Source organism: Panthera leo, chromosome F2, assembly GCF_018350215.1.
Source record: "Panthera leo isolate Ple1 chromosome F2, P.leo_Ple1_pat1.1, whole genome shotgun sequence".
NCBI lineage: Eukaryota > Metazoa > Chordata > Mammalia > Carnivora > Felidae > Panthera > Panthera leo.
In genome coordinates this window covers 46,114,479-46,140,268 of record NC_056695.1, presented here as the reverse complement: position 1 = coordinate 46,140,268, position 25,790 = coordinate 46,114,479, and the positions used below count along the sequence as shown (strand labels likewise).

At 38.0% G+C, this 25,790-nt stretch overlaps 2 protein-coding genes across 4 annotated transcripts in view; both read right to left on the bottom strand.

Annotated features, from left to right (window-relative positions):
• SPAG1 (sperm associated antigen 1) overlaps positions 1-15,901 on the bottom strand; it is a 65,338-nt gene extending 49,437 nt beyond the window's left edge. The window contains exons 1-6 of one of the 3 annotated variants that reach the window (XM_042923163.1): positions 15,418-15,901; positions 13,448-13,589; positions 11,494-11,653; positions 4,843-4,968; positions 1,057-1,121; positions 349-458 (exon numbers count right to left, since the gene is read on the bottom strand). In XM_042923163.1, coding sequence (XP_042779097.1) covers positions 349-458; positions 1,057-1,121; positions 4,843-4,968; positions 11,494-11,653; positions 13,448-13,589; positions 15,418-15,454 — 640 coding nt within the window. In that variant the 5' untranslated portion in view covers positions 15,455-15,901. Of the gene's footprint in view, positions 1-348; positions 459-1,056; positions 1,122-4,842; positions 4,969-11,493; positions 11,654-13,447; positions 13,945-15,417 lie in introns of those variants that run through there. The other 2 variants (XM_042923162.1, XM_042923164.1) reach the window with 2 other exon arrangements.
• A 4,991-nt stretch (positions 15,902-20,892) lies between these two features.
• On the bottom strand, positions 20,893-23,803 carry POLR2K (RNA polymerase II, I and III subunit K). The gene is made up of 4 exons (XM_042923161.1): positions 23,519-23,803; positions 22,863-22,930; positions 21,867-21,959; positions 20,893-21,040 (listed from the first exon to the last, which is right to left on the bottom strand). Exons 2-4 carry the CDS (start codon positions 22,921-22,923, stop codon positions 21,018-21,020), a joined length of 177 nt encoding a protein of 58 aa, XP_042779095.1. The 5' UTR covers positions 22,924-22,930; positions 23,519-23,803; the 3' UTR covers positions 20,893-21,017.
• Between the last annotated feature and the right edge of the window lie 1,987 nt (positions 23,804-25,790).

The window sequence follows — 25,790 nt, the reverse complement described above, 5'->3', positions numbered from 1 at the left end:
GCTATATCTTTTTATTTTGAGGTAAAAGGAAAAAAAATGAGGTATCTGGAGAAAAAGAGGATTTGAAAAAAAGTGAAAAATTATAGTAAAAACATAGTTTTATTCTTATATTTTTGAGTCTTACTAAACCTCAGTGTAACTATTACTCATAAAATTAGGTAGTTAAAGAATGGAACTGAATTTGTTAGAGGTGGTCAACTCTAGGAGAAAATCCATGAACTTTTAATGGAAATCTGTACTGCTTAAAAAGAATGTCTTCTAGACCTTCTAGACCTAATAGCTTTTACTATAATTTTTAAAATGTAAACTGTAAAGACTACTAAATTATTCTTATTTTTCCCCAATTACCTGCTGTGTCTATTCTTGTCTCAATTTTAGACAAATGTGACTTGTTGTTTACTACGGCTTTTTCTTTGTAATCTTCGTCAATTTTTGAACATTCTTTTTCCACGTCAAATCTTAAATGAAAGGAAAAAAACTGAAAAAATGTACATTATAAGAAAATAAAATATATTATTGATATTCTTATACTTGTACCACTGTGCCTTTAGACACATATTCTGAAAATGCGTAATAGGTTTATGCCACAAATTACCTGTTTCACTCTTAGAAACCATGCAACTCATTGAGGATCTACATGGGGTTTTTTTGTTTTGTTTTGTTTTGTTTTTAACGTTTATTTATTTTTGAGAGAGAGAGTGCAAGCAGGGGAGGAGCAGAGAGAGAGGGAAGAGGATATACATGTTAATCAGACCGAAACTGTTCAGAACTTTGTAATTAAAATTATAATTAATTTATCTATTTAAAATTTTTGTTCTTTTTTCTTTTCAGTGAGCATTAGGATTACCTATTTTTGGTTGCTTTTATAAACAAAAGGATGCTATAGTTATTTATTCAGTGAAAAATGAAGATCAAAAGTGCTTAGACCAGATACTCTTAGTACTCTGCCAAAGTAACTTGGTAGTTCAGATTTATAATAAGTAAGAGATTACTACAATATTCTATGATAGAGAATTTTTCAGTGACAAGTTTTGTATAAAGAAATATAAAACATACTTATCCCATTCTGCATAATCCCTTGGGATTTTCTTTTTAGTTGGTCTACTATTAGAATATTTTTCCTGAAAGAATAAAATCATATTTTATGAGACATATTTAAGATTAGCAGATTTTATGATAAACACAATGTGAAGTATTGGATTAAGATATACCGATTAAGAAAAATAGGTACTCTTGAAGTTATAACAACTCCAGTATTGTAACTATAACATACAGTATGTTAAAAAAAAAAAAAGGATTTTAAATTGGTAGTTAATTCTGGGAGCGATCTACAGGACTTTAAGTACATATATAAAATTTAAAAACTTGCATGTGTGAAATTTCATTTTTAGTGATTTTCTTATAACAAAAAAGCAATGAACTATCAGTCTTTTAAAACCTAGGCACTGGAGAAATAAGATTAACTACTTTGGTGCATTAGAATAGTTTTGTTTCAAATGACAGATTCCCAACTTGGACTAATTCTATTAAAAAAATAAACTATTGGCTTATGTAACCAAACTGATGAAGAGGCAGCGGTATTGCTAGATAGAAGATTCTGATACCCTCTCCAGCTCTTCCATTCTCCCCTTGTCCCCAGTCCCTGTTTCTTTCTGCCTACTGATTTCCTTTTCCCCGCTGGCTCTTCTTTTTCCACGTAGCAGGCATAGTGGCCACAAGCAGTGTGGGATTATAAACTCACGGGACTCCCAATCAGAAAGGAAAAGGAGAGGGCACCTGGGTGGCTCAGTCGGTTGAGCACCCGACTCTTGATTGGTTCAGGTCCTGATCCCAGAGTCATGGGATTGAGCCCCAAGTTGGGGTCTGCGCCGAGCATGGAGCCTGCTTGGGATTCTCTCTCTCTCCTTTTGCCCCTTTCCCTCTTTCTCCCAATCACATGCTCTCTCTCTCTCTCTCAAATTAAAATTAAAATTAAAAAATTAAAGTCTTTATAAGAAGAAAAAAAAAGAAAGGAAGGAAGGAAGGAGGGAAGGAAGGAAGGAAGGAGGGAAGGTAGGAAGGAAGGAAGGAAAAGGAGCATGACTCCTCTCTAACTTCAGTTAGAGAAATCCCAGGGAAGGATTCAGGATTGGCTAGCTTGGGTCAGGTGCCCATCCCTAAGCAGGCACTAGCTCCCTGCCATTCAGCAGCCCAACCTCGGTCACATGCCCCCTACAAGCACCAGAAGGGAAAGAGAGGAAAGCAAACAATAGCCATAATGCTCAACAGTTTCTTAAATGGCTTCTTAAAAGTTAGTCACAATCTGAAACCACTTTGAATGGGTCATTTACCTATGCACAATTTTGTAACATTGGGCATCGGTCACTTGGAGTTATGCAGATCTTCCAAATATTCCTACATTTCATTATACAGTTTAAAAATCTTGGGGCACCTGGGTGGCTCAGTCGGTTGAGAGTCCCACTTCAGCTCAGGTCATGATTTCACTGTTGGTGAATCTGAAACCAGTGCTGGGCTCCCTGCTGTCAGTGCACAGCCCATTTTGGATCCTCTGTCCCCACCCCCCCTCTCTCCTCCCCAAATAAACATTTAAAAAGTAAACAAATAAAAATAAAAATCGTATCTGTTAATATCTGCATGGAGCTCATCAGAAAAGTCTTTAAGTATCCCCTTAAGGAGAAATTTTTTTGTCACAAGTATTTAAGAGCCATGTAAGATTCTGAAATACTCTAAGCTGCACTTGAAAGCTCAGATTTTATCACTAGCAAAAACCACTGTCAGTTCTTTTCCTTAAAGTGACACTCCCACTTGACTCATTTTCAATACAGTGTCTGTCAAACACCCAAGTCTGAATATCCACAATTTGTCTGTCAATCACTCTTTCAAGTTAAAAACTGTTCCAGGAAAAAGTGGTTACTTAAGCTGGCAACTGAACTCAACCTACAAATCTCAAAATAACCTAGATTTCTCTTCACCATGAAGTGCTTTTCGGGTTTTTTTGTGTGTGTTCTTATTTATTTTGACATGGTGAGGGTTGGGGGGAGAGAGAGAGAGAGAGAGAGAGAGAGAGAGAGAGAGAGAGAAAGAGAGAGAGAGAGAGAGAGAACACATTCCAAGCAGGCTCTATGCTGTTAGCGCAGAGCCCGATGCATGGGGCTCGATCCTCCGAACTATGAGATCATGACCTGAGCCAAGATCAAGAGTCGATGTTTAACTGACTGAGCCACCTTGGCAGCTCTTGAAGCATTTTTTGAATACTTCATATTTTGTCACACAGAATATTAAAAAGATAAGTTCTCAAGACTCAAGATTTAACAAAATAAAGAAGTCTTGTTGTTTCATAGAAGACATTTTTAAGTTAAATTGGAATGTTTACTGTAAATGGGTAGCAGTGGAGAAAAGTAACTCCTAGTATAGTTTGGTCCCACTCGCTGCCTTGATTTGTGCTAAGACACCAGCAGCTGCACCTACTGCAAATGTCAACACAGAGAAAAAGACAAAGAATTAGCATTATTTTTTAAAATAGCATTGACTTTCTAGACCCTCTGGAAGGATCTCTGGGACACCCAGGATCCACGGATTATACTTTCATAATCACAATACCACATTGAACTATATAACCTCCTGTTACATTTTTACAGCACAGACTTAGCACAAAATGGGTGTCCAATAAAAACAAATTTATTGATTACAGACAGTGGCATCCTTACAATATTACTGTGTACCTTGGTTACATGAGTTATTCTTAATGGGGAGTAAAAAGATGCAGGAAAGTTAATTATCAGAGAGCTGTGTGATGAAGAGCTATGGATGTTTTTTAAATAAAATTGAGTATTCAAAGAAGAAATGAGAAGAACAATAACGAGTTAATCCAGAATGAAGAGATCTGGGTAGCCAATCTTCCACAAATGATAGGAATAAAAGAAAAAATTAGGGGGAGAGGGAATGGAATGTGTGATCCATGTGAGAGCCCAGAGACTCCCAATGCCTTTGAGACAATGGCTTAGATTCTATAATATCCGAGTCAGGTGGATGCTCAGAAGCTCAGTTTTAACCTGAAGTTAAGTATAAATGGACCCGGGGGCACATAGGTGGCTCAGTTGGTTAAGCATCTGACTCTGGATTTTGGCTCAGGTAATGATCTCACAGTTAGTGAGATCAAGCCCTGTGTCAGGCCCTGTGCTGTTGGGCTGTGTGTGGGATTCTCTCTCTCTCTATCTCCTCCACTCACCCTCTCTCTTGCTCTCTCTCTCTCAAAATAAATAAATAAACATTAAAAAATATATATATAAATGGACCTGGAACTCCAACAGGCTTTTTCTCTATGAAACCCATGGGTTAAAAAGGACAGGTCTACAGAACAAAATAGGGATCAACCACAGAAAAATCATCACAAGGGGCTGGGGAAATAAGGGGGGAAAATATGCAATAAACAGAGGAATGACATATATAACTGCTTGAGTACTTTAAGTCCATAGTTAATTATGTTACAAATTATTTCCTCTATGCTTCTACTGGACAGATAAAATTATTCCCTGAAATGCTCACACACTCAATTAGATCTTATGAGCACATAAGATCATGGCATAACAAATGAAAAATGAAGAAAGGCGGTAAGCTCAAGATGAAAGTCTTCAAAGGGAAATGGCATTTCATTTTGATCACCAGGTGATGAAACACAGCCAACTCAAGAAGGCAATAGCACACGGCCAGCTGAAGGATAACCCCCAACTCTCAGAGGACATCACACTGTGGTTACTCTGATTAAACTGAGCTAGCGCCCTCAATAAACAACAATCGTCTTCCCCCCCCCACCCCACCCACCCCCACACCAAAATGGCCTACCTTACTAACATGAAGACGGCTGTTTGAACCACGAACTGGAGGCAAATTATCTTCCATCGCTGGAAATGTTTCAGTTTCATGAAAGTATATTTTATTTTCTTCATTTTTAATTTCTGATACCCAACTCTGAGAAGAGGGAGAAGAAAGTGAACATACAGTTTGAAGTAATTAACCAGGTGTTAGAAAGGACTATACATCATCATAGTTTCTTAAGTGTTCACTTTTTGGGGGACAATTTGGTCATGCCATTCTATCTGTAATGTTGTTCTGCTATTTTATTTTTTTTAATGTTTATTTATTTTAAGGACAGAGAGCATGAGTAGGGGAGGGCAGAGGGAGATAGAGAATACCAAGCATGCTCTGCGCCATCAGCAGAAAGCCCTATGTGGGGCTTGAACTCACCAACTGTGAGATCATGCCATGAGCCAAAATCAAGAGTTGGACCCTTAACCAACTGAGCCACTCAGGTGCCCAATCTACTCTTCCTTTAAATTGTGGTAAAATACACAAAACAAAATTTATCACGTTAACCATTTTTAAGTGTACAGTTCAGTATTGTTACACACATTCACATGGTGCTGCCCTTCCTACTTTCATTATCTTGCAAGCTTACTCTCATCCCTTCAAACAAGCTTTTCCTGAACTTCCTGGTTGGACTAGAAATGCTCCTCCTCCATGTATTAGCACAGAGATTTAAAATCATCCATGTATTGTTCATCTCTCTCACATTCTGTAAATTCCTTTGGAGGCAGAACCTATGTCTTCGTCTCATCTTCGTGATGTATGAACCTAGCACAGTGCCTGGCACATAACAGGCTCATAATAATGTTTATTAAACTGAATTGTTACAGGTTCTAGGCAGAAATTGAGAAGTTTCTTTGTTATCTGTGAAATTCTATTATTATTATTCAGCAGCTATATAGTGAGGGTCTAATATATGTCAAACCATATTAAATTAGACATGGTTGATATAGTGATAAACTATATTATCTGTATCAGGAGGCAGGGAGACGAAAAGGAGGCAGACAGATGAAACAGAAGAAGAAACAGAAAAACAGTAAGGGAAGAAAGGTGAAAAGGAAGAGGAGGAATCACAAAGGAAGAAAGAAAGAGAGAAGGGGGGCAGGGGGCAGCAGCACAGAGAGGGAGAAGTGGCAGGGAAAAGCATGAAAGAAAGGGAGATGAGGAGACAAAATCAAGAGGTGACTGAGAAAGAACACACAGTTGAGAAAAAGCAGATTCTGCAACTAAAACTAAGCTGTTTTTCCCTGGAAAATAAAGCCAAAGAACTCTGGACATAAACTACTAATTTAACTCGTAGATTAATTACCAGATTTTCAATTTCAAGTCAATAAAATGGCAAAACGAGAAAGTTTTTAAAAATGTAGCTTTCTGGGTTAGAGAATACATATTCCTCAAAATTGTCTTCAAATATATTATCCAACCCAGTAAAATATGCTGAATAAATAAAGTAAAACAACAAAGAACTATTTCTCCAGAATCCATTTTAGGAAGTTATCTCTTCAGCAAAAGGAAACCACAAAGAACTCTGAGGAAACACAAGTAAATATGTATCTGGTGGAGAGGAAGTTTTCCTAAATATAAATGCAAGAAAAGATAATAAAGGATAAAACCAAGAGTGATTACATAAAATGTTTTTAATGAATAAACATGAAGAACACCACCACACACAAGATTTAAAAGACTAATGACAAATTGAAAGAAAATTTAGACTATATACGACAGATCTCTTACAAATTAGTAAGAAACACAGCAATAGAAAAATCAATAAAGGGATATCTCCTCCTGGCCCTGATAGAGTATCAGGGACTGGATTTACCCTCTTGCTTAACTCTAGAAAACCAGATAAAATATATGAAACAATGATTTTCAGACACTGGACAATAGGTAGCACAGGACAATGATCCCTGAAAGAAAGGAAACAAATGAGGTAAGTCCCGCATCTGTCCCAATTTACTGCCTGTAATTTCCAGGCTACAACATAGGGAAGGGAAACCCAAACAGCCCTGCGGTCTCATTGAGTTCAGAGGAACAGAGTGCAGGCTTCAGGGAGGCAAAGACTGCAGAGATACGGGGTGCAAAATAGCCAAGAAGAGGGAGCCAGACAGAGAACACTAAAGATGACCTGAATAGCACTGTATATCTGTTCAAGAAATTTAACTCATAGTCAAAATCTTGCTTATAAAGAAAACTTGAGACCTAGATGGTATCAATGGTGAATTCTGGAAAATATTTAAGGAAGAAATAACAGTAATTACATACAAACTTTCCTAGAAAATTCAGGAAGAGAGAACACGTCCCAACTCATTCTAAAAAGCCACCATTACCATGTTACCAATACCAGACAACAACATTACAAGAAAATTACAGACTAGGAGCTCTCATGACTGCAGACACAAATATACTTCAAAAAATTTTAGCAAATTAAATCCAGCAATATATAAAAAAGACACATCATGACCAAGTAGAATTTATCCCCAAGTGCTATATTGGTATAACATTTGAAAAGAGTGCACATAATATACCTTATTAACAGGCTACAAAGAAAATCTTATTTTCCTCTCAATGCAGGAAAAGAATTTATAAACTTCTGTAACTATTCATGATAAAAATTCTCATCAAACAAGGAATAGAAGGGACCCTCCTCAGCATTATAAAGGGTCACATCATAAAATCTAAAGGCAACATTATACTTAATGGTGAAAAAAAAGCTGAATGATAATCTCCCTAATATTGTGAGCAAGACAAGGATATTTGCTCTTACCATTTCTATTCAACATTGTACTAGAGAGCCAAGCCTGTGCAATAATGAAAGTAAAAGAAATAAAAGGCAGCCATTCTGGAAAAGCCAAAGGAGACCTTTTATTATTTGTGGATAACATGATCCTAAATATAAAAAAATTCCAATGAATCTAAAAAAAAGTTACTAGCACTAATTTGTAAATTTAACAAGATTGCAAGGCGCAAAGTCAATATAAGAAGACCATAAACTATAAACTTGCAATGGACAAATAAAAGTGAAATTAAAATTCCACTGATATGAGGTATCTACATTAGTCAAACTTATGAAACAGAAAGTAGAGTGGTGTTTGTCAGGGGCTGAAGGCAGGGGGAATTGGAGAACTGTTGTTTAATGGGTATAGAGCTTCAGTTTTATAAAATAAAGTTCTGAAGATTGATTATACAAGATGAATATAACACTACTGAACTGTATACTCAAAAATCTCTGAATATAATGGGCACCTGGAATGGCTTAGTCAGTTAAGCGTGTGATTCTTGGTTTCAGCTGAGGTCATGATCCCACAGTTTGTGAGATTGAGCCCCGTGTCGGGCTCTGTGCTGACAGCATGGAGCCTGCTTGGGATTCTCGGTCTCCCTCTCTCCCTGCCCCTCCCCCACTCATGCTCACACGCTCTCTCTCAAAATAAATAAACTTTAAAAAAATTAAAAAATTTTTTTTCATGTCTGAATATAACAATGTGAATATAACACTAATGTACACTTAAAAATGGCTAAGATGGTAAATTTTGTGTGATATGTATTTTATCACACCAAAAATAAATAAATACATAGTACATACATAAAATTTCGTAACTAGAGTGACTTAGAATAAGCAAAAAAATTGAAATTAAAAAACATTAACTTTGGGGTGCCTGGGTGGCTCAATCAGTTAAGCATCCTTCTCTTGACTTCAGCTCAAGTCATGATCCTACAGTTTGTGAGTTAAGCCCCTTATCAAGCTCTGCACTAACAAAGCAGAGCCTGCTTGGGATTCTTTCTCTCCCTGTCTCTCTGCCCCTCCCACACGCATGCTCTCGCTCGCTCTCTCAAAATAAATAAATAAAACTTAAAAAATTTTTAAAAATAAAAAACATTAACTTTTACAATAGCAAAAATTATATTATATACTTAGGAATAAATTTAAAAAATATGCAAGAACTACACACTAAAAACTACAAGATACTGGGACAAAACTTTAAAAAAGACTTAAATGAACAGAAAACATATGATGTTCATGGATCAGAGAATTTCAATATTGTTAAGATGTCAATTATTCCAAAATTGATCCATAAATTCACCACAATCCCAACCCAAAGACAATCAAGTTATTTTGTAGTAACTGGCAAGCAAAGGACCCACAGGAGCTAAAACAACAATGAAAAAAGAACAAAGTTGGAGGACTTGTACTATCCAATTTTAAGACTTAATATAAGCCTTACCACAATCAAGAGAATGAGGTACTGGAGTAAAGAGAGACATTTAGATTAATGAAAGAGAATAGAGAGTCCAGAAATAGACCCGTACATACACGGTCAATTCATTTTTGACAATGCTACCAAGGTGTTCCATGGGGAAAGGATAATCTTTCATAAAATGGTGCTTGAAACCTTGAATACCTATATTGTATGTGTGTATCCAAAAATGATAACTGATCCTAGAACTAAATTTAAAAGTTAAAGCTAGAAACTTTCTAGAAGAATCATATGAAGGAACTTGGGGATCCGGGATTATTAGACAAAGACTTCCTAAATAGGACACAAAGTACAGACTGTAAAAGAAAAATTGATTTCATCAAATTAAAAACCTTTGCTCTTCCAAAGACACTATTAAAAAAATGAAAAGGGAATCCACAGGATATAGAAAATACCTGCAAAAGGTGTATCTAATGAAAGATACGCGTGTTACAACTCAATAAGAACACAAATAATTCAATTTTTTTTTAATGGGCAAAGGATTTCAAGACTTTTCACAAAAGAAGATCTATGGATGGCAAATAAGCACATGAAAAGACACTCAGGAAAGTCGGTCATTAAAATGGAAATTAAAACCACAATGAAACACCACGGCATACTTAATAAAATAGCTAAAATTAACAAAACTGGCATTACGAACTGCCAACCAGGATGCAGAGCAACAGGAACTTTTCTTTTGTTAACGATTATTTATTATCGAGAGACAGAGAGAGACAGCATGAGTGGGGGAGGAACAGAGAGAGAGACACACACAGAATCTGAAGCAGGCTCCAGGCTCTGAGCTGTTACCACAGAGCCTGATGCAGGGCTTCAACTCACGAACCATGAAATCATGACCTGAGCTGAAGGCAGATGCTTAACCAACTGAGCCAGCCAGCCAGGCACCCCAGCAACAGGAACTTATGCCACTTTGGAAAACATTTTGCTCAACCGGAAAGTGGATAAACAAACTGTGAGATACCCACACAATTCAATACTACTCAGTGATTAAAAGAAACCAGCTGTGAACATGCAACAACATAGACACATCTCAAAAGCATGATGCCAAATGACAGAAGACACAAAAGACCACACATACTGTATGGCTACATTTATAGGAAAGTCTAGAAAAGACAAATCCGTATGACAGAAAGCAGATCAGCGGTTACCAGGGACCAGGGTGTGGAGTCAGCACTGACTACAAAGGAGCACAAGAAAACTTTTTAGGCTAATAGAAATGTTTTATAGCATATACATGTGTCAAAACTCAGTGAAATGTAGACCATTGCTATTTTTTATTGAATGTAAATTATACCTCAATAAAGCTAAATCACTAAAGATATAGCTATTAAAAGAAGAAATTCAACTGATAAAAAAATTTAATGTTGCTAGTAATCAAATACATCCTTATCATGTTTTCAATTATTTGATTAAAAAATGATTACAGTATCCAGTGAAGAATACCTTAATTTTTTTTAATGTTTATTTATTTTTGAGAGAGAGATAGGGACAGAGCATGTGCACAAGAGAGTAAGCAGGGGAGGGGCAGAGAGAGGAGACACGGAATCCAAAGCAGGCTCCAGCCTCTGAGCTGTCAGCGCAGAGCCCAAAGCAGGGCTCGAGCTCACGGAACACGAGATCATGACTTGAGCTGAAGTCAGACACTTAACCGACTGAGCCATCCAAGGGCCCCAGTGAAGAATGCCTTAAACGGGCATTCTTACATACTGTTGGCGAAAAGGCACAACTTTTCTGAGAACATGCAAATGTGTTTCAACAGTCTTAGAATTATTCAAATCCTTTGATCAAGCAGCTTGAATACTAATAATTTATCTCGAGGAAATAACCAGGATGGTACAAAAGAAATTATAAACCAACATGTTTGTAGAGCTCTATTTACAGAAGCTGAGTGAATTATTTTTCTTCGATAGGATAGAATTTTGTTCAGTCATTTAAAATACACATGTGGGGCACCTGGATGGCTCAGTCAGTTAAGTGTCGGACTTCGGCTCAGGGCATGATCTCCTGCTTCGAGAGTTCGAGCCCCGCGTCGGGCTTTGCGCTGACAGTTCAGAGCCTGGAGCCTGCTTCAGGTTCTGTGTTTCCCTCTCTCTCTGCCCCTCCCCACTTGTGCTCTGTTTTTCCCTCTCTCTCAAAAATAAATATCAAAAAATATATAAAATTAAACAAAATACACACGTGGATGTACAGACACAAACATACACATTCACAATATTCTCCTGCGTATGAGAAGCAACCAATACCACGTAAGTGATTGCCACTAAAAGCCCTTCACTGACAAAAAAAGAAAGAAGTCTACGATTTTGGAAAAGTGAAGTGGACATATATTTAATGTGACAATGTCACAAAACCCACAAAAACCGGGGTCACTCTATACCTTTATATCACCGTCAATTTTTTCCCATTCTTCTGCTGTAAAGCTGGATGCTGTTGCTGCAGGCTTATCTTTCCTCAAAGCTCTACTTTCAGGGGCCAAGCCTCTAAGGCGCTTTTCACAAAATTCCGTAAGTTCAGGATAATATCCTTCCTCACCAGACCTTTAAAAAAAATTCAGACTTTGGAGTTACCACTTTATTTAGAGATCATGTAGTCTGGTGGTTTACAGGCTGGGCTCTGTGGAGCAGAGGGGTTCTGTGGAGATCTCCAGGGCAGCCCCTGCACAGGGATGAAGGCCGGAGTGTGGGCTCCCCACTCCCCTTCCTCAACCAGCACAACCTCCATTTTTACGTTACTCTATGGAGTGAAGCCGCGAAGGAAAAAATGGAGCCTCAAAGACACCAGTTTCCATCACACATTTTGAAAGTTGAGTAACATTTTCTCTCCTCTTTAACATGTGTTCACTTTGTTACATAAGATAATTTTAAGTTACAAATGGAAATTAAATATTAGAGATAGGCACACAGCGAGACTGGATTTCCCTTCCAAGGAGGAGTTTGTAGCTCAATTTTTTTCCCCCAAAGGGATAGGAAGAAAATGGCAAAGGAAGGGTTCAGAACAACACATCTCTAACCAACCACTCCAGGAACAGAATTCACTCCTAGAGAGTTAAATGGAAAACTCTGTTCATTGTTGTTTAAGGAAAATCAATCCTTTCCATTTCTCTTGTAAGCCTGTTTACTTTTAAATTTTTAGAAAAATTGAAAAAAAATCCCACTTTCAAATTAAAATTTTTGAAGTAAGTTCCAAACCAATGCAATGTAATTTAATTAAGCCATTCACAGAATTTCTTAGAACCAACATAACATGGCTTTTAAACTCTTCCATCGTGCCAGCTTCTCATTTGCTTTATCAGTCCTTGACCAAACATAAATGAAAAGGTGCATACACTGCTGAGAAAAAAAGGAAAAATATGATATCTTTCATCGTTCCATTTCAGAAATGATGAGGTTATGACATCTACTCTGGCTGGGCATAAGCAAGGATGCTTAGGGAGGACAGGAGGCTGAAGGTGGTAACAGAGAAAAAAAAGGAGAGGACACAGTGATGAGGAAGGGGGTCACAAGGGAAAAAATACAGAACTGCCACCAAGCAAAAGGAACGCTACTGATGTGCTAAAAAAGGAGCAATTCCTGCTCCACAAGTGCTTCTGCAATATTAGGAAGGAAAGGAAAACCCCCCATGACATCCAAAATAGGTGGCACAGATTGGTATGCCACAGGGCAGTGTTTCTTGGAATGGGCTCCCTTGACCACCTCCATGTCAATCAGCCAGGCACTTGTTTGAAAACATATGTTCCTGGGCCCCACCCCAGATTTCCCGAGGCAGGATCTCTGGGAATGGGACCCTCAAATTTGCATTTTTAACAACCATATCTGATGTATATTAAAGTCTAACAATCACCACCACGGGGTCCTCCCCCTGAGAAGGCCCGGATCCCCTGCCTTCTGGTCCTACATCCTGGTCTTCCCGTCATCCTCTCCCTGTGACCAGCTCACAGTAAGTTAGCATCTTTGTTGGCAGATAGTATGGAGGGGGAGAGTACCAAAGAACTTTATCAACCGGTAGGCTGGTGAGCTAACCTCATCTCCTAATGGCTACTTCCACGGCTACTTTACCTTCTCCTAGAAAACGTGGAGGAAGCAAGAAAAATATCCTCTTGAATACTAATGAGACTAAATGGCATGCTGGAAGTAGACCTAGCCAGAACCCTCCAAACTAACCACTGGATCAAAACAGTGATTTTGGAACCTAACTTGGGGGAAAAACAAAACAAAACAAAAAAAACAACATCAGTGTTTGAAAAATTTCTGCAATATTTCTGAGAGTTTCAACTTTCAGAAGGCACAATATAATTGGCATACTGAAACATAAAATGATTTTTGAATGCTTACCTGAGCACACAAAGAATTTTTTCCAAGTGTTTAACATCTGAACATTTTTCAATATACTTGAAATCCAAATGTTCAACGGGAATTTTAAATGTTTTTGTTGTTCCAAAACCCCACAATGATGGATAATCTTTGGTAGTCATGGCTGAAATGTAGCACAGAAAAAAGTTATGAAGTATATACATAGTAAGACTTAATTTGGATAGTAGTAACCATCTAGGCATTTCTGTAACATTTATTTTTCAAGTCTATGGAAAAGGAGCTGTGTTTTTTCTAAGAAGGAAGGCTGCTCATTTTAAACTCTCTCTCCCTGATAACAACAGTTAAGTCATTCCCTGCCTTTACATTCCCTGCTGCCCAGTCACATCAATGAACAGCTCCCAGATCTGTGTTCTAACGGCACTGTGCCCATACCTTTCTCATGGCATGTATTTTAATTATGTATTTTTGTCTTCCTTTCTAGACTGTGAGATCTTACTTTATTATCATATATTCAGGACTAACATAAGTAGTGCCTTAGACCTTTAAGAAACACTTGCTGAGGGGCACCTGGGTGGCTCAGTTGGTTAAGTGTCCAACTTCAGCTCAGGTCATGATCTCATGGTTCATGAGTTTGAGCCCCGCGTCGGGCTCTGTGCTGAGAGCTCAGAGCCTGGAGCCTGCTTTGGATTCTGTGTCTCCCTCTCTGCCCTTCCCCTGCTTGTACTCTATCTCTCTCTCAAAAAAATAAACATTAAAAAAATTTTTTTTAAAAAAATGCTGAGCTGAAATGGGAATGGGGTATTTGGACAGTTTCACTTTAATGATACTGCTGCTAATTATGATGATAATAATAACAACAGCAAAAAATACACAGTTCTAAATGAGTGCTGGGCACCACCCTAAGAACTTTACATACATTACCTCATTTAATCTTTCAACTACTGTAGCAGGTAGGTTTTATTTTAAGTAACGAGCTGTAATAACAGTTAACACTTAGGGATCTAAGTTACTGTATGCCATGGATTATCTCACATAATCTTCAAAAACACTCTCGAGAGGGGAATTAATAATTACTATTTTACAGATAAGGAAGTTGGTATTTTAAGTAACCTGCTCGAAGTCATGTAACTATTAAATAGTCAACTGGGGATTTGAATCTCAGTTGGCAACTGCAGAGCCTACATACTTAGCATCACACCCAGGCTTTTCATCTGCAGGTGGCAACCCCTGCTATCAATTTAGTGAGTTGCGATTAGCACTGTCTTATAATGAGACAGAACAGAACAGCAACAAAAATATCTGACTACTTCACATACCATTAAAGTAAATACTTGTTTTGTAAAAACTTTTATTTCATGTCTATACAAATGACAAATGTGTGTAAATACATGCACACGTTGCAAATAAATTTCTTATCATGAGTCATTGTCAAAATTGTTTAAAAACACTGCAGTAAAACATATTGGTTTATAAATTTTAAAACAGTTAAGTAGCAATGGGTCTAATTCACCAGGAGTATTTCCTCCAGCATGCCTGCCCTCTGGGATTCTGGTCCTACATCAGACCTCTGCAGAAAGAGAGGTGCTTCTGGTTCTCCATGTTCCTGCTGGCTTTGACTTGGGCATAGAAAAGGGATTGACAGTTCATCAGCTCTTGGATGAAATCCAACTGAGAACTGAGATTATGGTTTGCACACTATACTGGCAAGGCCCAGGATGATGAATATGTCCCATCACAAGGACAGCCTTAAGGGTAGAAGTTACTGGAGAGCAACATGAAGAACTTTTAAATGATTGCCGCTGCCCAGAACAGAATGGGTTGCATTAGAATTTTTCCAAAGAGTTGGAGGATCTTTCACGGGAGAAACTTAAAAACATCCAACAGGATTAAAATACATGATCTCAAATTGAATTTATTTTGCAACCCCTGAAATTTCACGATTTGAAGAAATCACAGTGAAAAGCATTTGAAATAACAGAGTCATCTCTTACCTAAGCAAATGAATTTCATTCTGCACAGTTTTAACATTTCCCTGAAAATCCTTTTTGAAAATTACCATGTCTGTTTGGGTTGTTTTCCGGCACAATGCACATCTTACTAAATGTTAATTTTCAAGTTCCAAAAAGGAAACCATACAATATTCGCTCTCATTTGAACCTTTCCACATGTTTGGAATTTGATTAGGAAAAACCTCGGTCCTAGTTGGATTTAATCTCTTCATCATCATCCTGATCCACATCCATTTCCCATATGCCCTAATCAACGGGCAGAAATAACCTCCAGTGCAAAGTGTGATGCGCAACAAGAAAACCGGTTTTCTTCCACCTGGGCACCTTCTTTCCAGAAACCACAGGGCCGAGCGCCCCCTGCAGGCGGAGACCGAAAGGAAATGGCTTCCTCAGCCGTAGCAACGGTTTGTGTACAGCGCGGCCGCCGATGGGCGGGGGAGGCTGGTCAGGGACAGGCCGGGAACCCTCAGCTCCACAGCCAACCCAAAGGTCAACGGGCCCTTGAGGACACTGAGATTGCTCCCCATTCCCCAGGTCTGGTCGCCGCCGGCGGATCCCAGCAACCCGCGTCCCAACATCGGCCACCGTCAGCTGCAGGAAACTAAAGCCCGTTTGTTCATCCCATAACTCGCTCCCTCAGTCGAGTCCGACCGTACATTTGCTTCTTGGGGTTCGCCTTTCACCCCAGCTCCCTGAGGTAACTGCGATGGGGAGATGTAATTTACTCCTGGCCGGCGGGTACTCACCTGGCTCTCAGACCCAGCGTTGTGGAAGGACGAGACCGCTACACAATTGACCGCAGGTGCCGAGATGGGGGGAGTGTCGCCCCGCCTGGGCACCCAAAGGCCAGAGGCTGAGCGCCGGGGGCGGGACTAGGGCCTCTGCGAATGATTGGCTGGCCCTCGACCTGCCGCACTGATTGGCCTCCGCGCCCAGCTTTGCCGGCACAGATCATTAGGGAGAAGTTAAGAGTCCAAGTGAGAGGGTTCCCTTTCTGTTTTGCATTCGTTTTTGATGGCGTTAAAACGCCGTTACAGTTCTGGATAGTTAAAAGTACCAAGAACTGTAAATTGATAACCATTCCATTTCAATTTTAGAAATATAATTAAATGTTCAGGATATCTACAAGGCAATCCAGATTTAGCCCTTTCCCTTTACACAAAAGAGTAAATGAAAGAGTCTGCCTTCCTTTGCAGGTGTTCAACATTTTCTGAGCGCTGGTTATGAGTCAGACACTGTATATTTGCTATAAAGCAAATAAGGCACAATACAATCCAAATGAATAAAACAATATATATCATTTGTGGGGAAATATATTTCACTTTATAATTTCAGATTAGTGCCTGGCACATAACAGGAATTCATTAATGCAATTCGCCCTCCTCTCTGCACTTAAATTAAATCTACAGTCCTTTAGCAGGCACCAATAGTGGTAAAAACTCTGCTAAAAACATGATTAACAATACATTTATTATTATTTCCATTGCCAGTGCTAGAGAATGTTAAATTTGAATATTTATAGACAGATTCAAACTTTAGCATAATCCTTAGTAAGCTTTATTAAATTGTCATGGGGAACGTCATCACATGCCCCAATCCATGCATAATCATTTCACACCTCATTCCAGCCAACAAACTTCACTCAAAACTATGTCCTAGGTTTAAAACACTGTTTTAACACTATTCTAACTTCCAGCATGCGAGAAATCCTTTAAATATTTGGTGAAACGGTTGTAATTCCACATGCCCTGTAATTTTCTTTTCACTGTTTTCTTCTGGTTATAATTATGTATATACATTTATGCTGAATAAACAAGTAGGATAAAAAGTAACATGACTGGAATAGACTATGTAGGCAAAAGAAAATTATCACTATCATCTTCATAGAGTTAAGACTTTGCATCCAAGAAACAAGGATGGATATATACTTTTTCTTTGAATGTATATATATTCAAATATATTTTTGAAGAAAAACTAATAACCTTGTAGAAATTAAAATTATACCAGAAATGAAAATCCCAATAAATGGATTAGAAACTAAAATTGAGGGGTGCCTGGCTGGCTGTTAGTGGAGTGTGTGACTCTTGATTTTGGGGTCATGAATTGAGGCCCCATGTTGTGTGTAGAGCTTACTTTAAAAAAAAAAAAGAAAGAAAAATTGAAGGCACTTTTTAAAGAGCAAAGAAACAAAGGAAAAGGAAAGATGAGAAAGTCAGGTCAATGAAGTCTAATATTAGATTTTTTAAAAAAGACCTAGAGAGAAGAAAATATCGAGGGCAGGAAGTTACTAAACAATTCAAGAAAATTTCCCAGAATTGTAGAGCTTTACTTTCCAGGTTGAAAGTACCCACCCAAGTGACCAGAACAGTGGAAAAGAGCCCCATACCAAGGCACATATTATAAAATTTCGATACACTGGCAAGGAAAACTCTAATTTTCCAGAAAGAAAAGGCATCACACACAAAGAATTAGATAGAAGAATGGTTTTGGACTTCTCAACGATATTGGAAACTAGTGGACTATAAAACAATCCTTTGAAATTCTGATGCTGGTGAAGAACCCAGAAAAGATCATTTCAACGCAGGGGGAAAAGCATGGGAAAGGACAGATAAGAAAGAAATAAGTCCTGTTACCTGCTTAAGGAACTGCAGAGATCTCCTTAGAATCAAAAGATTAAGTGGTTTAAGTGGGCTGAACTTGTGACAGAGATAGAAAAGGAGTCATATTATCAAGAACCAAATATACCATTCCCAATAGTTTTGACTTTATCAAAATGGAGAGCTACTGAGGATTTTCAGCAGGACAGCGCCATGAAATCTGTCTTTCAGAAAGAGCAATCTCAAGAGTATGGAGACAGCAAGGCCCGTAGCTGGGAGACTAATCCTAAAACTAACAAAATCATCTTTGTGGAAAACAGTAATACTTAGACAGTAATGGTGGTAATAGTTAACATTTGTTAGGGTAAAAGCTTTTATGGATTTTATTTTGCAACTAACCTCTGAGGTAGGTGCTATTATTTCATGCCTATCCTACAAATGAGGAAAGCGAATCCTGGTGAAGTCACACGGCCAGTTAACAAAGGACACTGTGGATATCTGAACCCAAAGCCTTTTACCAAAGTCCATACTGTTTACTAAACTGTTAAGTACTTACTAATAAGTCCCATTAACCTCAACTTCAAAATGTTATGTTACAACCAAGTACTTCTTACTTCCCTCCACAGCTACCACCCTGGCTCAACCATCATTATCCTGAACTATTTACATGTGGCCCTTAACTGGCTTGCCCATCCTCACCCATTCCTACATTGTCCACTCTTACAGAACAGCTCAAGTAAGTCTTAATCCGTGTCACTCTCCTGCTTACTCCCATCATGAGACCGTAAGTGAGCAGGCCTCCCTGCCTACCTCAAAGTGTGTATCACAAGGGCTTCATTCTGAAGTGTGAACAAGGCAAGCTTACTTTCAACCCCTGAGCCATTATACTGGCTATTTCCTCAATTTCAGGGATACTCCTTCCTCTTGTCTTGCTATGTCAGGTTCCTTCTCATCCTCCAGCCCTCTGCTCAAAGAGCCAGTCCCCCTTGACCAATTTTCTACACAGAATTGTTCTAGGAGGGGTGGAAATGTCCATGGATTTGTATATGTGAAGAGCCAACTCATTTTTACATCTTCTCAGTTTACACTTTCATACCTTATGTATTTTATTAAGAGTGGCCATTTCTGATTTCATCTATTATTTTTAAATTTTCCACAACTTCAATCTCTGAAGGTAACTTCAGAATCTCAAAGCACTGTACTGACCATCATAAATTCCTCCATTTTGACAATGAAGCTGAAGTTAAATGAACTGGCCAGTCACTGAGTAGCAAGGCTGGATTTGAACCTGTTTCCATGCATTTTTCATGAACATACATATCCATAGTCATTGGTAAGCAGTTTAAGTAGGGAACAAGTTATATGTCAACTTTAAGCTCAGATTTACTGATTTTTATATTTATACATCACTATTCAAAAGAATCTTTTAAAGCAATTATATATCTTTTATCTTTTTTTTTTTCCTTAAAAAGGCAAGAGGTAAAATTACTTCCATTTTTATAGATGAAAGGGACACAAAGAGGTGACTGATTGAAATGTTGGTCTTGGATTCCAGTGGTAATACTTTTTCCATTAAACCACTGTCTAATTAACAAGCTAACAATATTCAATTAAACTAACAATACGTAAAATACCTAGGATGAAATAAAAAACAGTTAACAGCAACATTATCCAAAGTGCTGGGAGTTTTTTAGGGGACTGTTGTATCATATTTATTGGGACTCTTTTATCTAAAAGAGACAAGGTCAATGAACATAGCAGAATTACAAAATTATGAAAGTCATGGCTAAAGAAAACCTAGACCTAGGAAGCACTCTTTAAAAATTTCAGCATGGTAGTACTTTGTATAGCATATAATAAATTTACAGAACTTAATATTCAAAGACGGTGGTAGAAACACAGGGGTTTTTTTTAAATGGCATGGTGAATATTTTGAATTTCAGAGACACACATAGCTATTAGTGAAGGTGGAATGTATCTACTCTTTGAAATGAATATCAGAGGACATTCCATAATGATGGAATCCTGGAACAGATGGAGTATCTGATTATCCATATCCCTAAGATCAAGGCAAAAGTTTTAAACATCCAACCACAGTTCAGTGTAAACTAGTCCCTTTTTTAATATCCTGAAAGCAGAATTTTTTACCTTAATGACTGCACCTCGGAAACTACACCTGCCTTAATAGTCTGCCTCATCCACTTTACTTAGGGTTGACTTTGCCTTACAGAAACAACCACTGAAGTTTCTTTTCCCTCACCCAAGATTTAAAAAATAGTTAAGCATTTTATCAGAAGGCCTATACCAAGTAACAAATGAAAAATATAACTCAAAATAATGCATGCATTATGTGTGTGACAGTAAGTACACTGGTATACTCAATACAAAATGATGCTGGAGGGTTTACAAATTTGATGTAAAACAGTAGTTTCCAAGGAACTTACTTAATCAGACCTTCACAGGGCCCTGGTAAACTTCATTCTCAACAAGGCCCCTACAAGATTCTAGGTCTTGATTAAAAGTGTGATTTAGGGAAGCACTTTTAACTTTCCCTATGTGTCAGATTACACATACAAAAAAAGTGAATTAGGGGTGCCCAGGTGGCCGAAACAGTCGAGTGTTGCACTTGGGCTCAGGTCATGATCTCACGGTTCTTGAGTTTGAGACCCACATCAGGCTTGCTGCTGTCAGTGCACAGATCCAAGAACCTGCTTCAGATATGCTGTCCCCCTCTCTCTGCCCCTCCCTTGCTCGTACTCTCTCAAAAATAAACATTAAAAAAAAAAGGAAATTATAAATAATGTAATTGAACAAAGAATTTTTCTTTATAGACATTATTAATAGATGCCTAAATACAAGATGAATTTTAAAACGAAATCATGTGTATGTAGTTGTATTCATAAAGATAAATACACTCATCAAAAGCTATACAACATTAACAGCAAGTCCAAGTACAAATGAAGATAATCCTCTGAATTCCATGTTTCATCGAGCATCAAAAACCACCACTGTATTAAACTGAGTTAAGGACAAAACACATATTTAAAAATTATATGAAAGATTAACACTTCCAAGTCACTTTCTATTTGCTAGTTATGTGATCTAAAATGCAAAAAAGAGAGATTAAATAAATAAACTTAAAAAAAAAGGGGGGAGTGCCTAACTGGTTAAGCTGGAACAGCATGTGATGCTTAATCTCAGGTTGTGAGTTCGAGGCCCACGTTGGGTGTAGAGATTAAATAAATAACTTTAATAAAATAAAATGCACAAAAGAACAGAACTCACTATTTACTATAACAACTAGAAAAGAACTACAAAAAAAGATTTCAATTTTCATTAGTCCCCTTTCCATGATACAAAAGATCAATGCACCAAAAAACACTAAAGCAATGTTGGCAAGGTAACTTACTGGTTTTAAAAATATTGCATTTGTAGTTACCACGTAACAATGTACTCTCAGTCTTATGGCCAATTTGTAAGCCTCGCTTTTTCCATAAGGTAGCATTCATATACAGTATTTGTATTTCTCTTTGTATAATTTAGTTTGTCCATGAACTCAAACTCAAAAATGAGTATAAGTAAAATAAGTTAAATATAGAAGCCTGAAAAATAGACTTATGAGACCCAAAATCTACTAGTATATAGATATTTAGTATATGCATCTGAATTAATTATTATGAAAATAAAAATGATTATGAAAATCCTAATCATGCTTTTTTTTTTGGTAAGTAGACCAAAAATTATTACCATTTACCAGAAATTAGTCTTTGACTAGCAACCCAAGCATTATTCTTCACTTCCATCTACTTCATATTTAACAAGTTAAAAGGATACATCTTTTAGTCCTTTTCTTGTACATTATTCTGTATCCACATTCTCTGCATCTGATTGGATCCCTGGATTTTATTTCATTTTCTGTGTGACATTCTAAAAAAGAAAGCATGTTTATTCAATGTCTAGAGGAAAAATATTACAGACAAGCAAATTATCTTAACTGTATTTTTCACCCAAAGCACTAAAATGTACTCAATCTCAAGAGTATGGTGCTATGGCCATGTTAAAAAGGAAACTACAGGCCCCAAATGGCCTCACTTGGGTTGAGGCCCCAAATCAGTAAACCAAGACCTAACACCTAACCTAACTGCAGTTTCAGCCCTGCAGAAACGCAACCTTTGACCAGTCAATATGGGAATTTCCTTGTCAGCGCTAGGAAATTTACTGATTTTTCCATTCCTCTTAGAAGGGTGACCTTACCTTAAACACAGGATTCTTCGCTAATAATTTTCATTTCTCCACTCCTCTCTACCTTTAAAAACCTTTCCTTTTCTGTAACCCTTTGGAGGTCTCATCTACTTGCTAGACAGGATGCTGCCAGATTCATGAATGGATTAATAAAGCCTATTACATCTTTAAAATGTACTCAGTTGTTGAGGGTTGATGGGGGGTGGGAGGGAGGGGAGGGTGGGGGATGGGTATTGAGGAGGGCACCTTTTGGGATGAGCACTGGGTGTTGTATGGAAACCAATTTGACAATAAATTTCATATATTGAAAAAATAAATAAAAAGAAAAAAGAAAAAAAATAAAAAAAAATAAAATGTACTCAGTTGAACTTTTGTTATTTAACAACCAACATATTAAGGAGGAAAGAAAAAAGAGTAGTGGGCGCTGCACTTTTTCTTGGTGAGTAAATGAACTCTTAATGAGAGGTTTTCTTAGGGTTGCTGGTGTTCTGCTTTGTAACTTTAAAGACTCGTTTAAGACTAAGTGTAATGTAATTATTTCAAAACTGAAGTAAAACACTCCCACTTTATGTATGTAAGTGCCCTTACCTCCGCAGATATATATCATTGGCTGCTGCTTTGGGGGTTGAACGTCCTTCTGAGTATCCATTGATAGTCTGAAATCAAATCACAGACTCAAATATTGAGTATCTCAAAGGGGCTCCTTGCAAATCCAACCATACCTCATTTTTTCTCAGGGAAATCTAAAAAAGTCCCAATTCCTAACCTGTACTTTTTCAAACTGTATAGGTAGAGCTAAAGGACGAAACAAAAACACAATGTATTGCGCGCTTACCCCCAAACCGGACACGATAACATTTTACACATGTTATTTCATTATAATCTTTACAACAATCCTAGGAGGTATTGCCCTTACTTTTCAGATGAAGAAACCCAGCCTTGTAAGTTAATTTGCGCAGGATTATTCAGCTACTAAGAGGCAGGGGCACTGGGATCTGACTGCAAAGCTCGTGTTCCACTTAACACAAGTCTTGTTTTTCCAAACTTTAGCAGAAAGCAAAAAACTATATGCCTCAATAGGAAAACATGCGAACAGAAGTTAAGAGTAACTCCCAAAAGCCAAACTAAACTGAACGAAACCAAAGTACTAACACCATTCACTCCTCAAACTCCAGCTTCTCCCGATTTCCATACCGGGCCTTTTTAACCTTGAGGGTCTTTCCAGTTTCAACCCAAATACCCACCTCTAAATCCCAACCAGCCAATTCCCTACGCACGTAACGCGGCGAAACTTCGCACTCCGAGCTTTAACCAGATTACGGCTCGTCGCTGTGTCTCAACCAACTTCCGGCGCTGGCATATGATGCATGGAGTCTCCGCCCCTTCCGCCCCAGGCGTGGCCGAGAACCCGGATTGCACACAGGCGGCAAAGTTTGAACTTTTGTGTTAGTTTCTGCGGCTTTCTTGTTTCGCCCCAGTTTATTTCGTTTTTAAGGAAAGCAAAGCATTCCAATAGTTCCTAAAATCGGAGGAAGTCTGTTTCTCTAAGGAAGTCAGTAGAAAGTAACACTTTTCCAGGAGGGCTGAGGGTTAAAAGAAAGTGCCAAGTGCCCCTGGAATCCTAGGTTAGCCGTTACTAAGAGGTACACAACGGCAACAACTCCCATCACTGATTTTCACGTAGAAAAGCGCTTTTCAAATTACGTTTTTTCCAGTGGATTGATACCTGTGCTGGACCAGTGAAGCAGCTGCCCCCTATCTTTGGCATAATTTCATTTTTGCTTTTCGAAACTTTCATAGGCTCTTGTCATGACCCACTCCTTTTACTCATTTTAAAGCAAAGGTGGGTATGAGGGCAGCTACACCAACTAATTCTACCTAAAACTAAGGGATATTGGTAGCAGTAACTATTTACTGACCTTCCTTCCATCTCATGTATTCCTCCCTAGATGAAACAAACGATCTGCTCAGTGGAGGTGTGTTTTTTGAGAGATCAAAATATGGGATTAATATCAGTTTGGTTCACATTTACATTCGTCTGCTTCTTTCATAGCAGACGTTTTATATCAGAAGGAGGAAGAAAATGAAGTAACGAAAATCTAGGGGATAATCAGTTGTTAATAACGATTATAGTTCAGCAGAGAAACAGGTTAATATCTTTGATTTTTTTTGTCTTTGATTTGTTATTAAGCAGAATATACTGCTTTCCAGTCTTCCATCCAGCAACTTGAGAACTTTGAGCTTCACCTTTTGCTTTGAGGAGTTCCAACTGGTTACACCTCTACAGACCAGCTTAGGGGATACAACTACTTCATATTCCCAGTCTTCCTGGCTGCCAGTTTTTTAATTTCCAGGAAAACAATGGATTTTCCTGCTTCTTCCTTCACAGACAGGCTGACATACAGCATAAATATTTTGATCATTAGCTCTCTTACAAAATATCTCTCCTCTCAACCAAAGAGAAGAAGGTAATTCAATACAACAGTCAAAATAGGCTTTACTACAAGAATTATTAAATAAAACTATTGTTATCATAAGAGAAAGATAATGGAGTGATCCAGAAAGTTTAACAAATCATTGCAAACTTTCCTGGATTCTGACTCTCCTGTTGAGGTATCAAGATGATTCTGGCACATAACACAGTCTATGGAGATCAAAATGGATCAACACATGTAGAACACAAATGGGTCTTGGGACCCTATGGAAGGCTAGATTAATTACAAGTGGTGTCAAGGAAATCCAGAATTTCAACAAGAGCCCATGTAGATGCTAGTTCTCACTCCAAAACCCTTTTTCCAATTAGCAGGAACTGATAGTTTTAGGATCAGTAGGGAGCGTGGTCAGTGGAAGCTATATCATTGGTAACAGCTAACTTTTCTTGAGCACTTAATATGCGCCAGATACCGCTGTACTGCCTTCTCCCAATGAGGGTGGATGTCTTGTTATCTTGGATACTAGTGCTTTTAACTCCTTGTAATATGGTTGTGAAGATGCAAGTTGCTATATTCCTCCTGAATCTCTGTTTTTCATTTTCTTTGATCTTATTCTTTTAAATATACCTGCATAGCTTGAATGTCTTGGTGATTGGAAAAGTCTTTCATTATGTTTTGCTGGATGGTCCCCAAAAGAAGAATTAGATCTTGTGGGAAATAGATGGGTTTAGACTACTGAGGTAAGAAATGGGATGACATCCAATCCAGAAAGGGAAACAAAAAGGCCAAGGACTGTGGTGGGTAAAGAATAGGAAAATGTGAGTGACTTATATTTGGGGTATGTGAGTAAAGTCAGGACAAGCTACATGTAACTCGGTTCCTTTTTGCACTTTTGGTGGGGGGGGGGAGGTAAAGATTATTCTTTGAATGATAGAAGGGAGTTATATACTTTTCTGCTCTTCAGTCGTAATATCTGAAAAAAATAAATTAACCAGAGAAAGAAAAGGGCAGCGTTTAAATGGTGTTTGGGACTGTGTGAATTTTTTAAAACCATAGGCAAGATTCCCTGCCCTGTTTACATTAA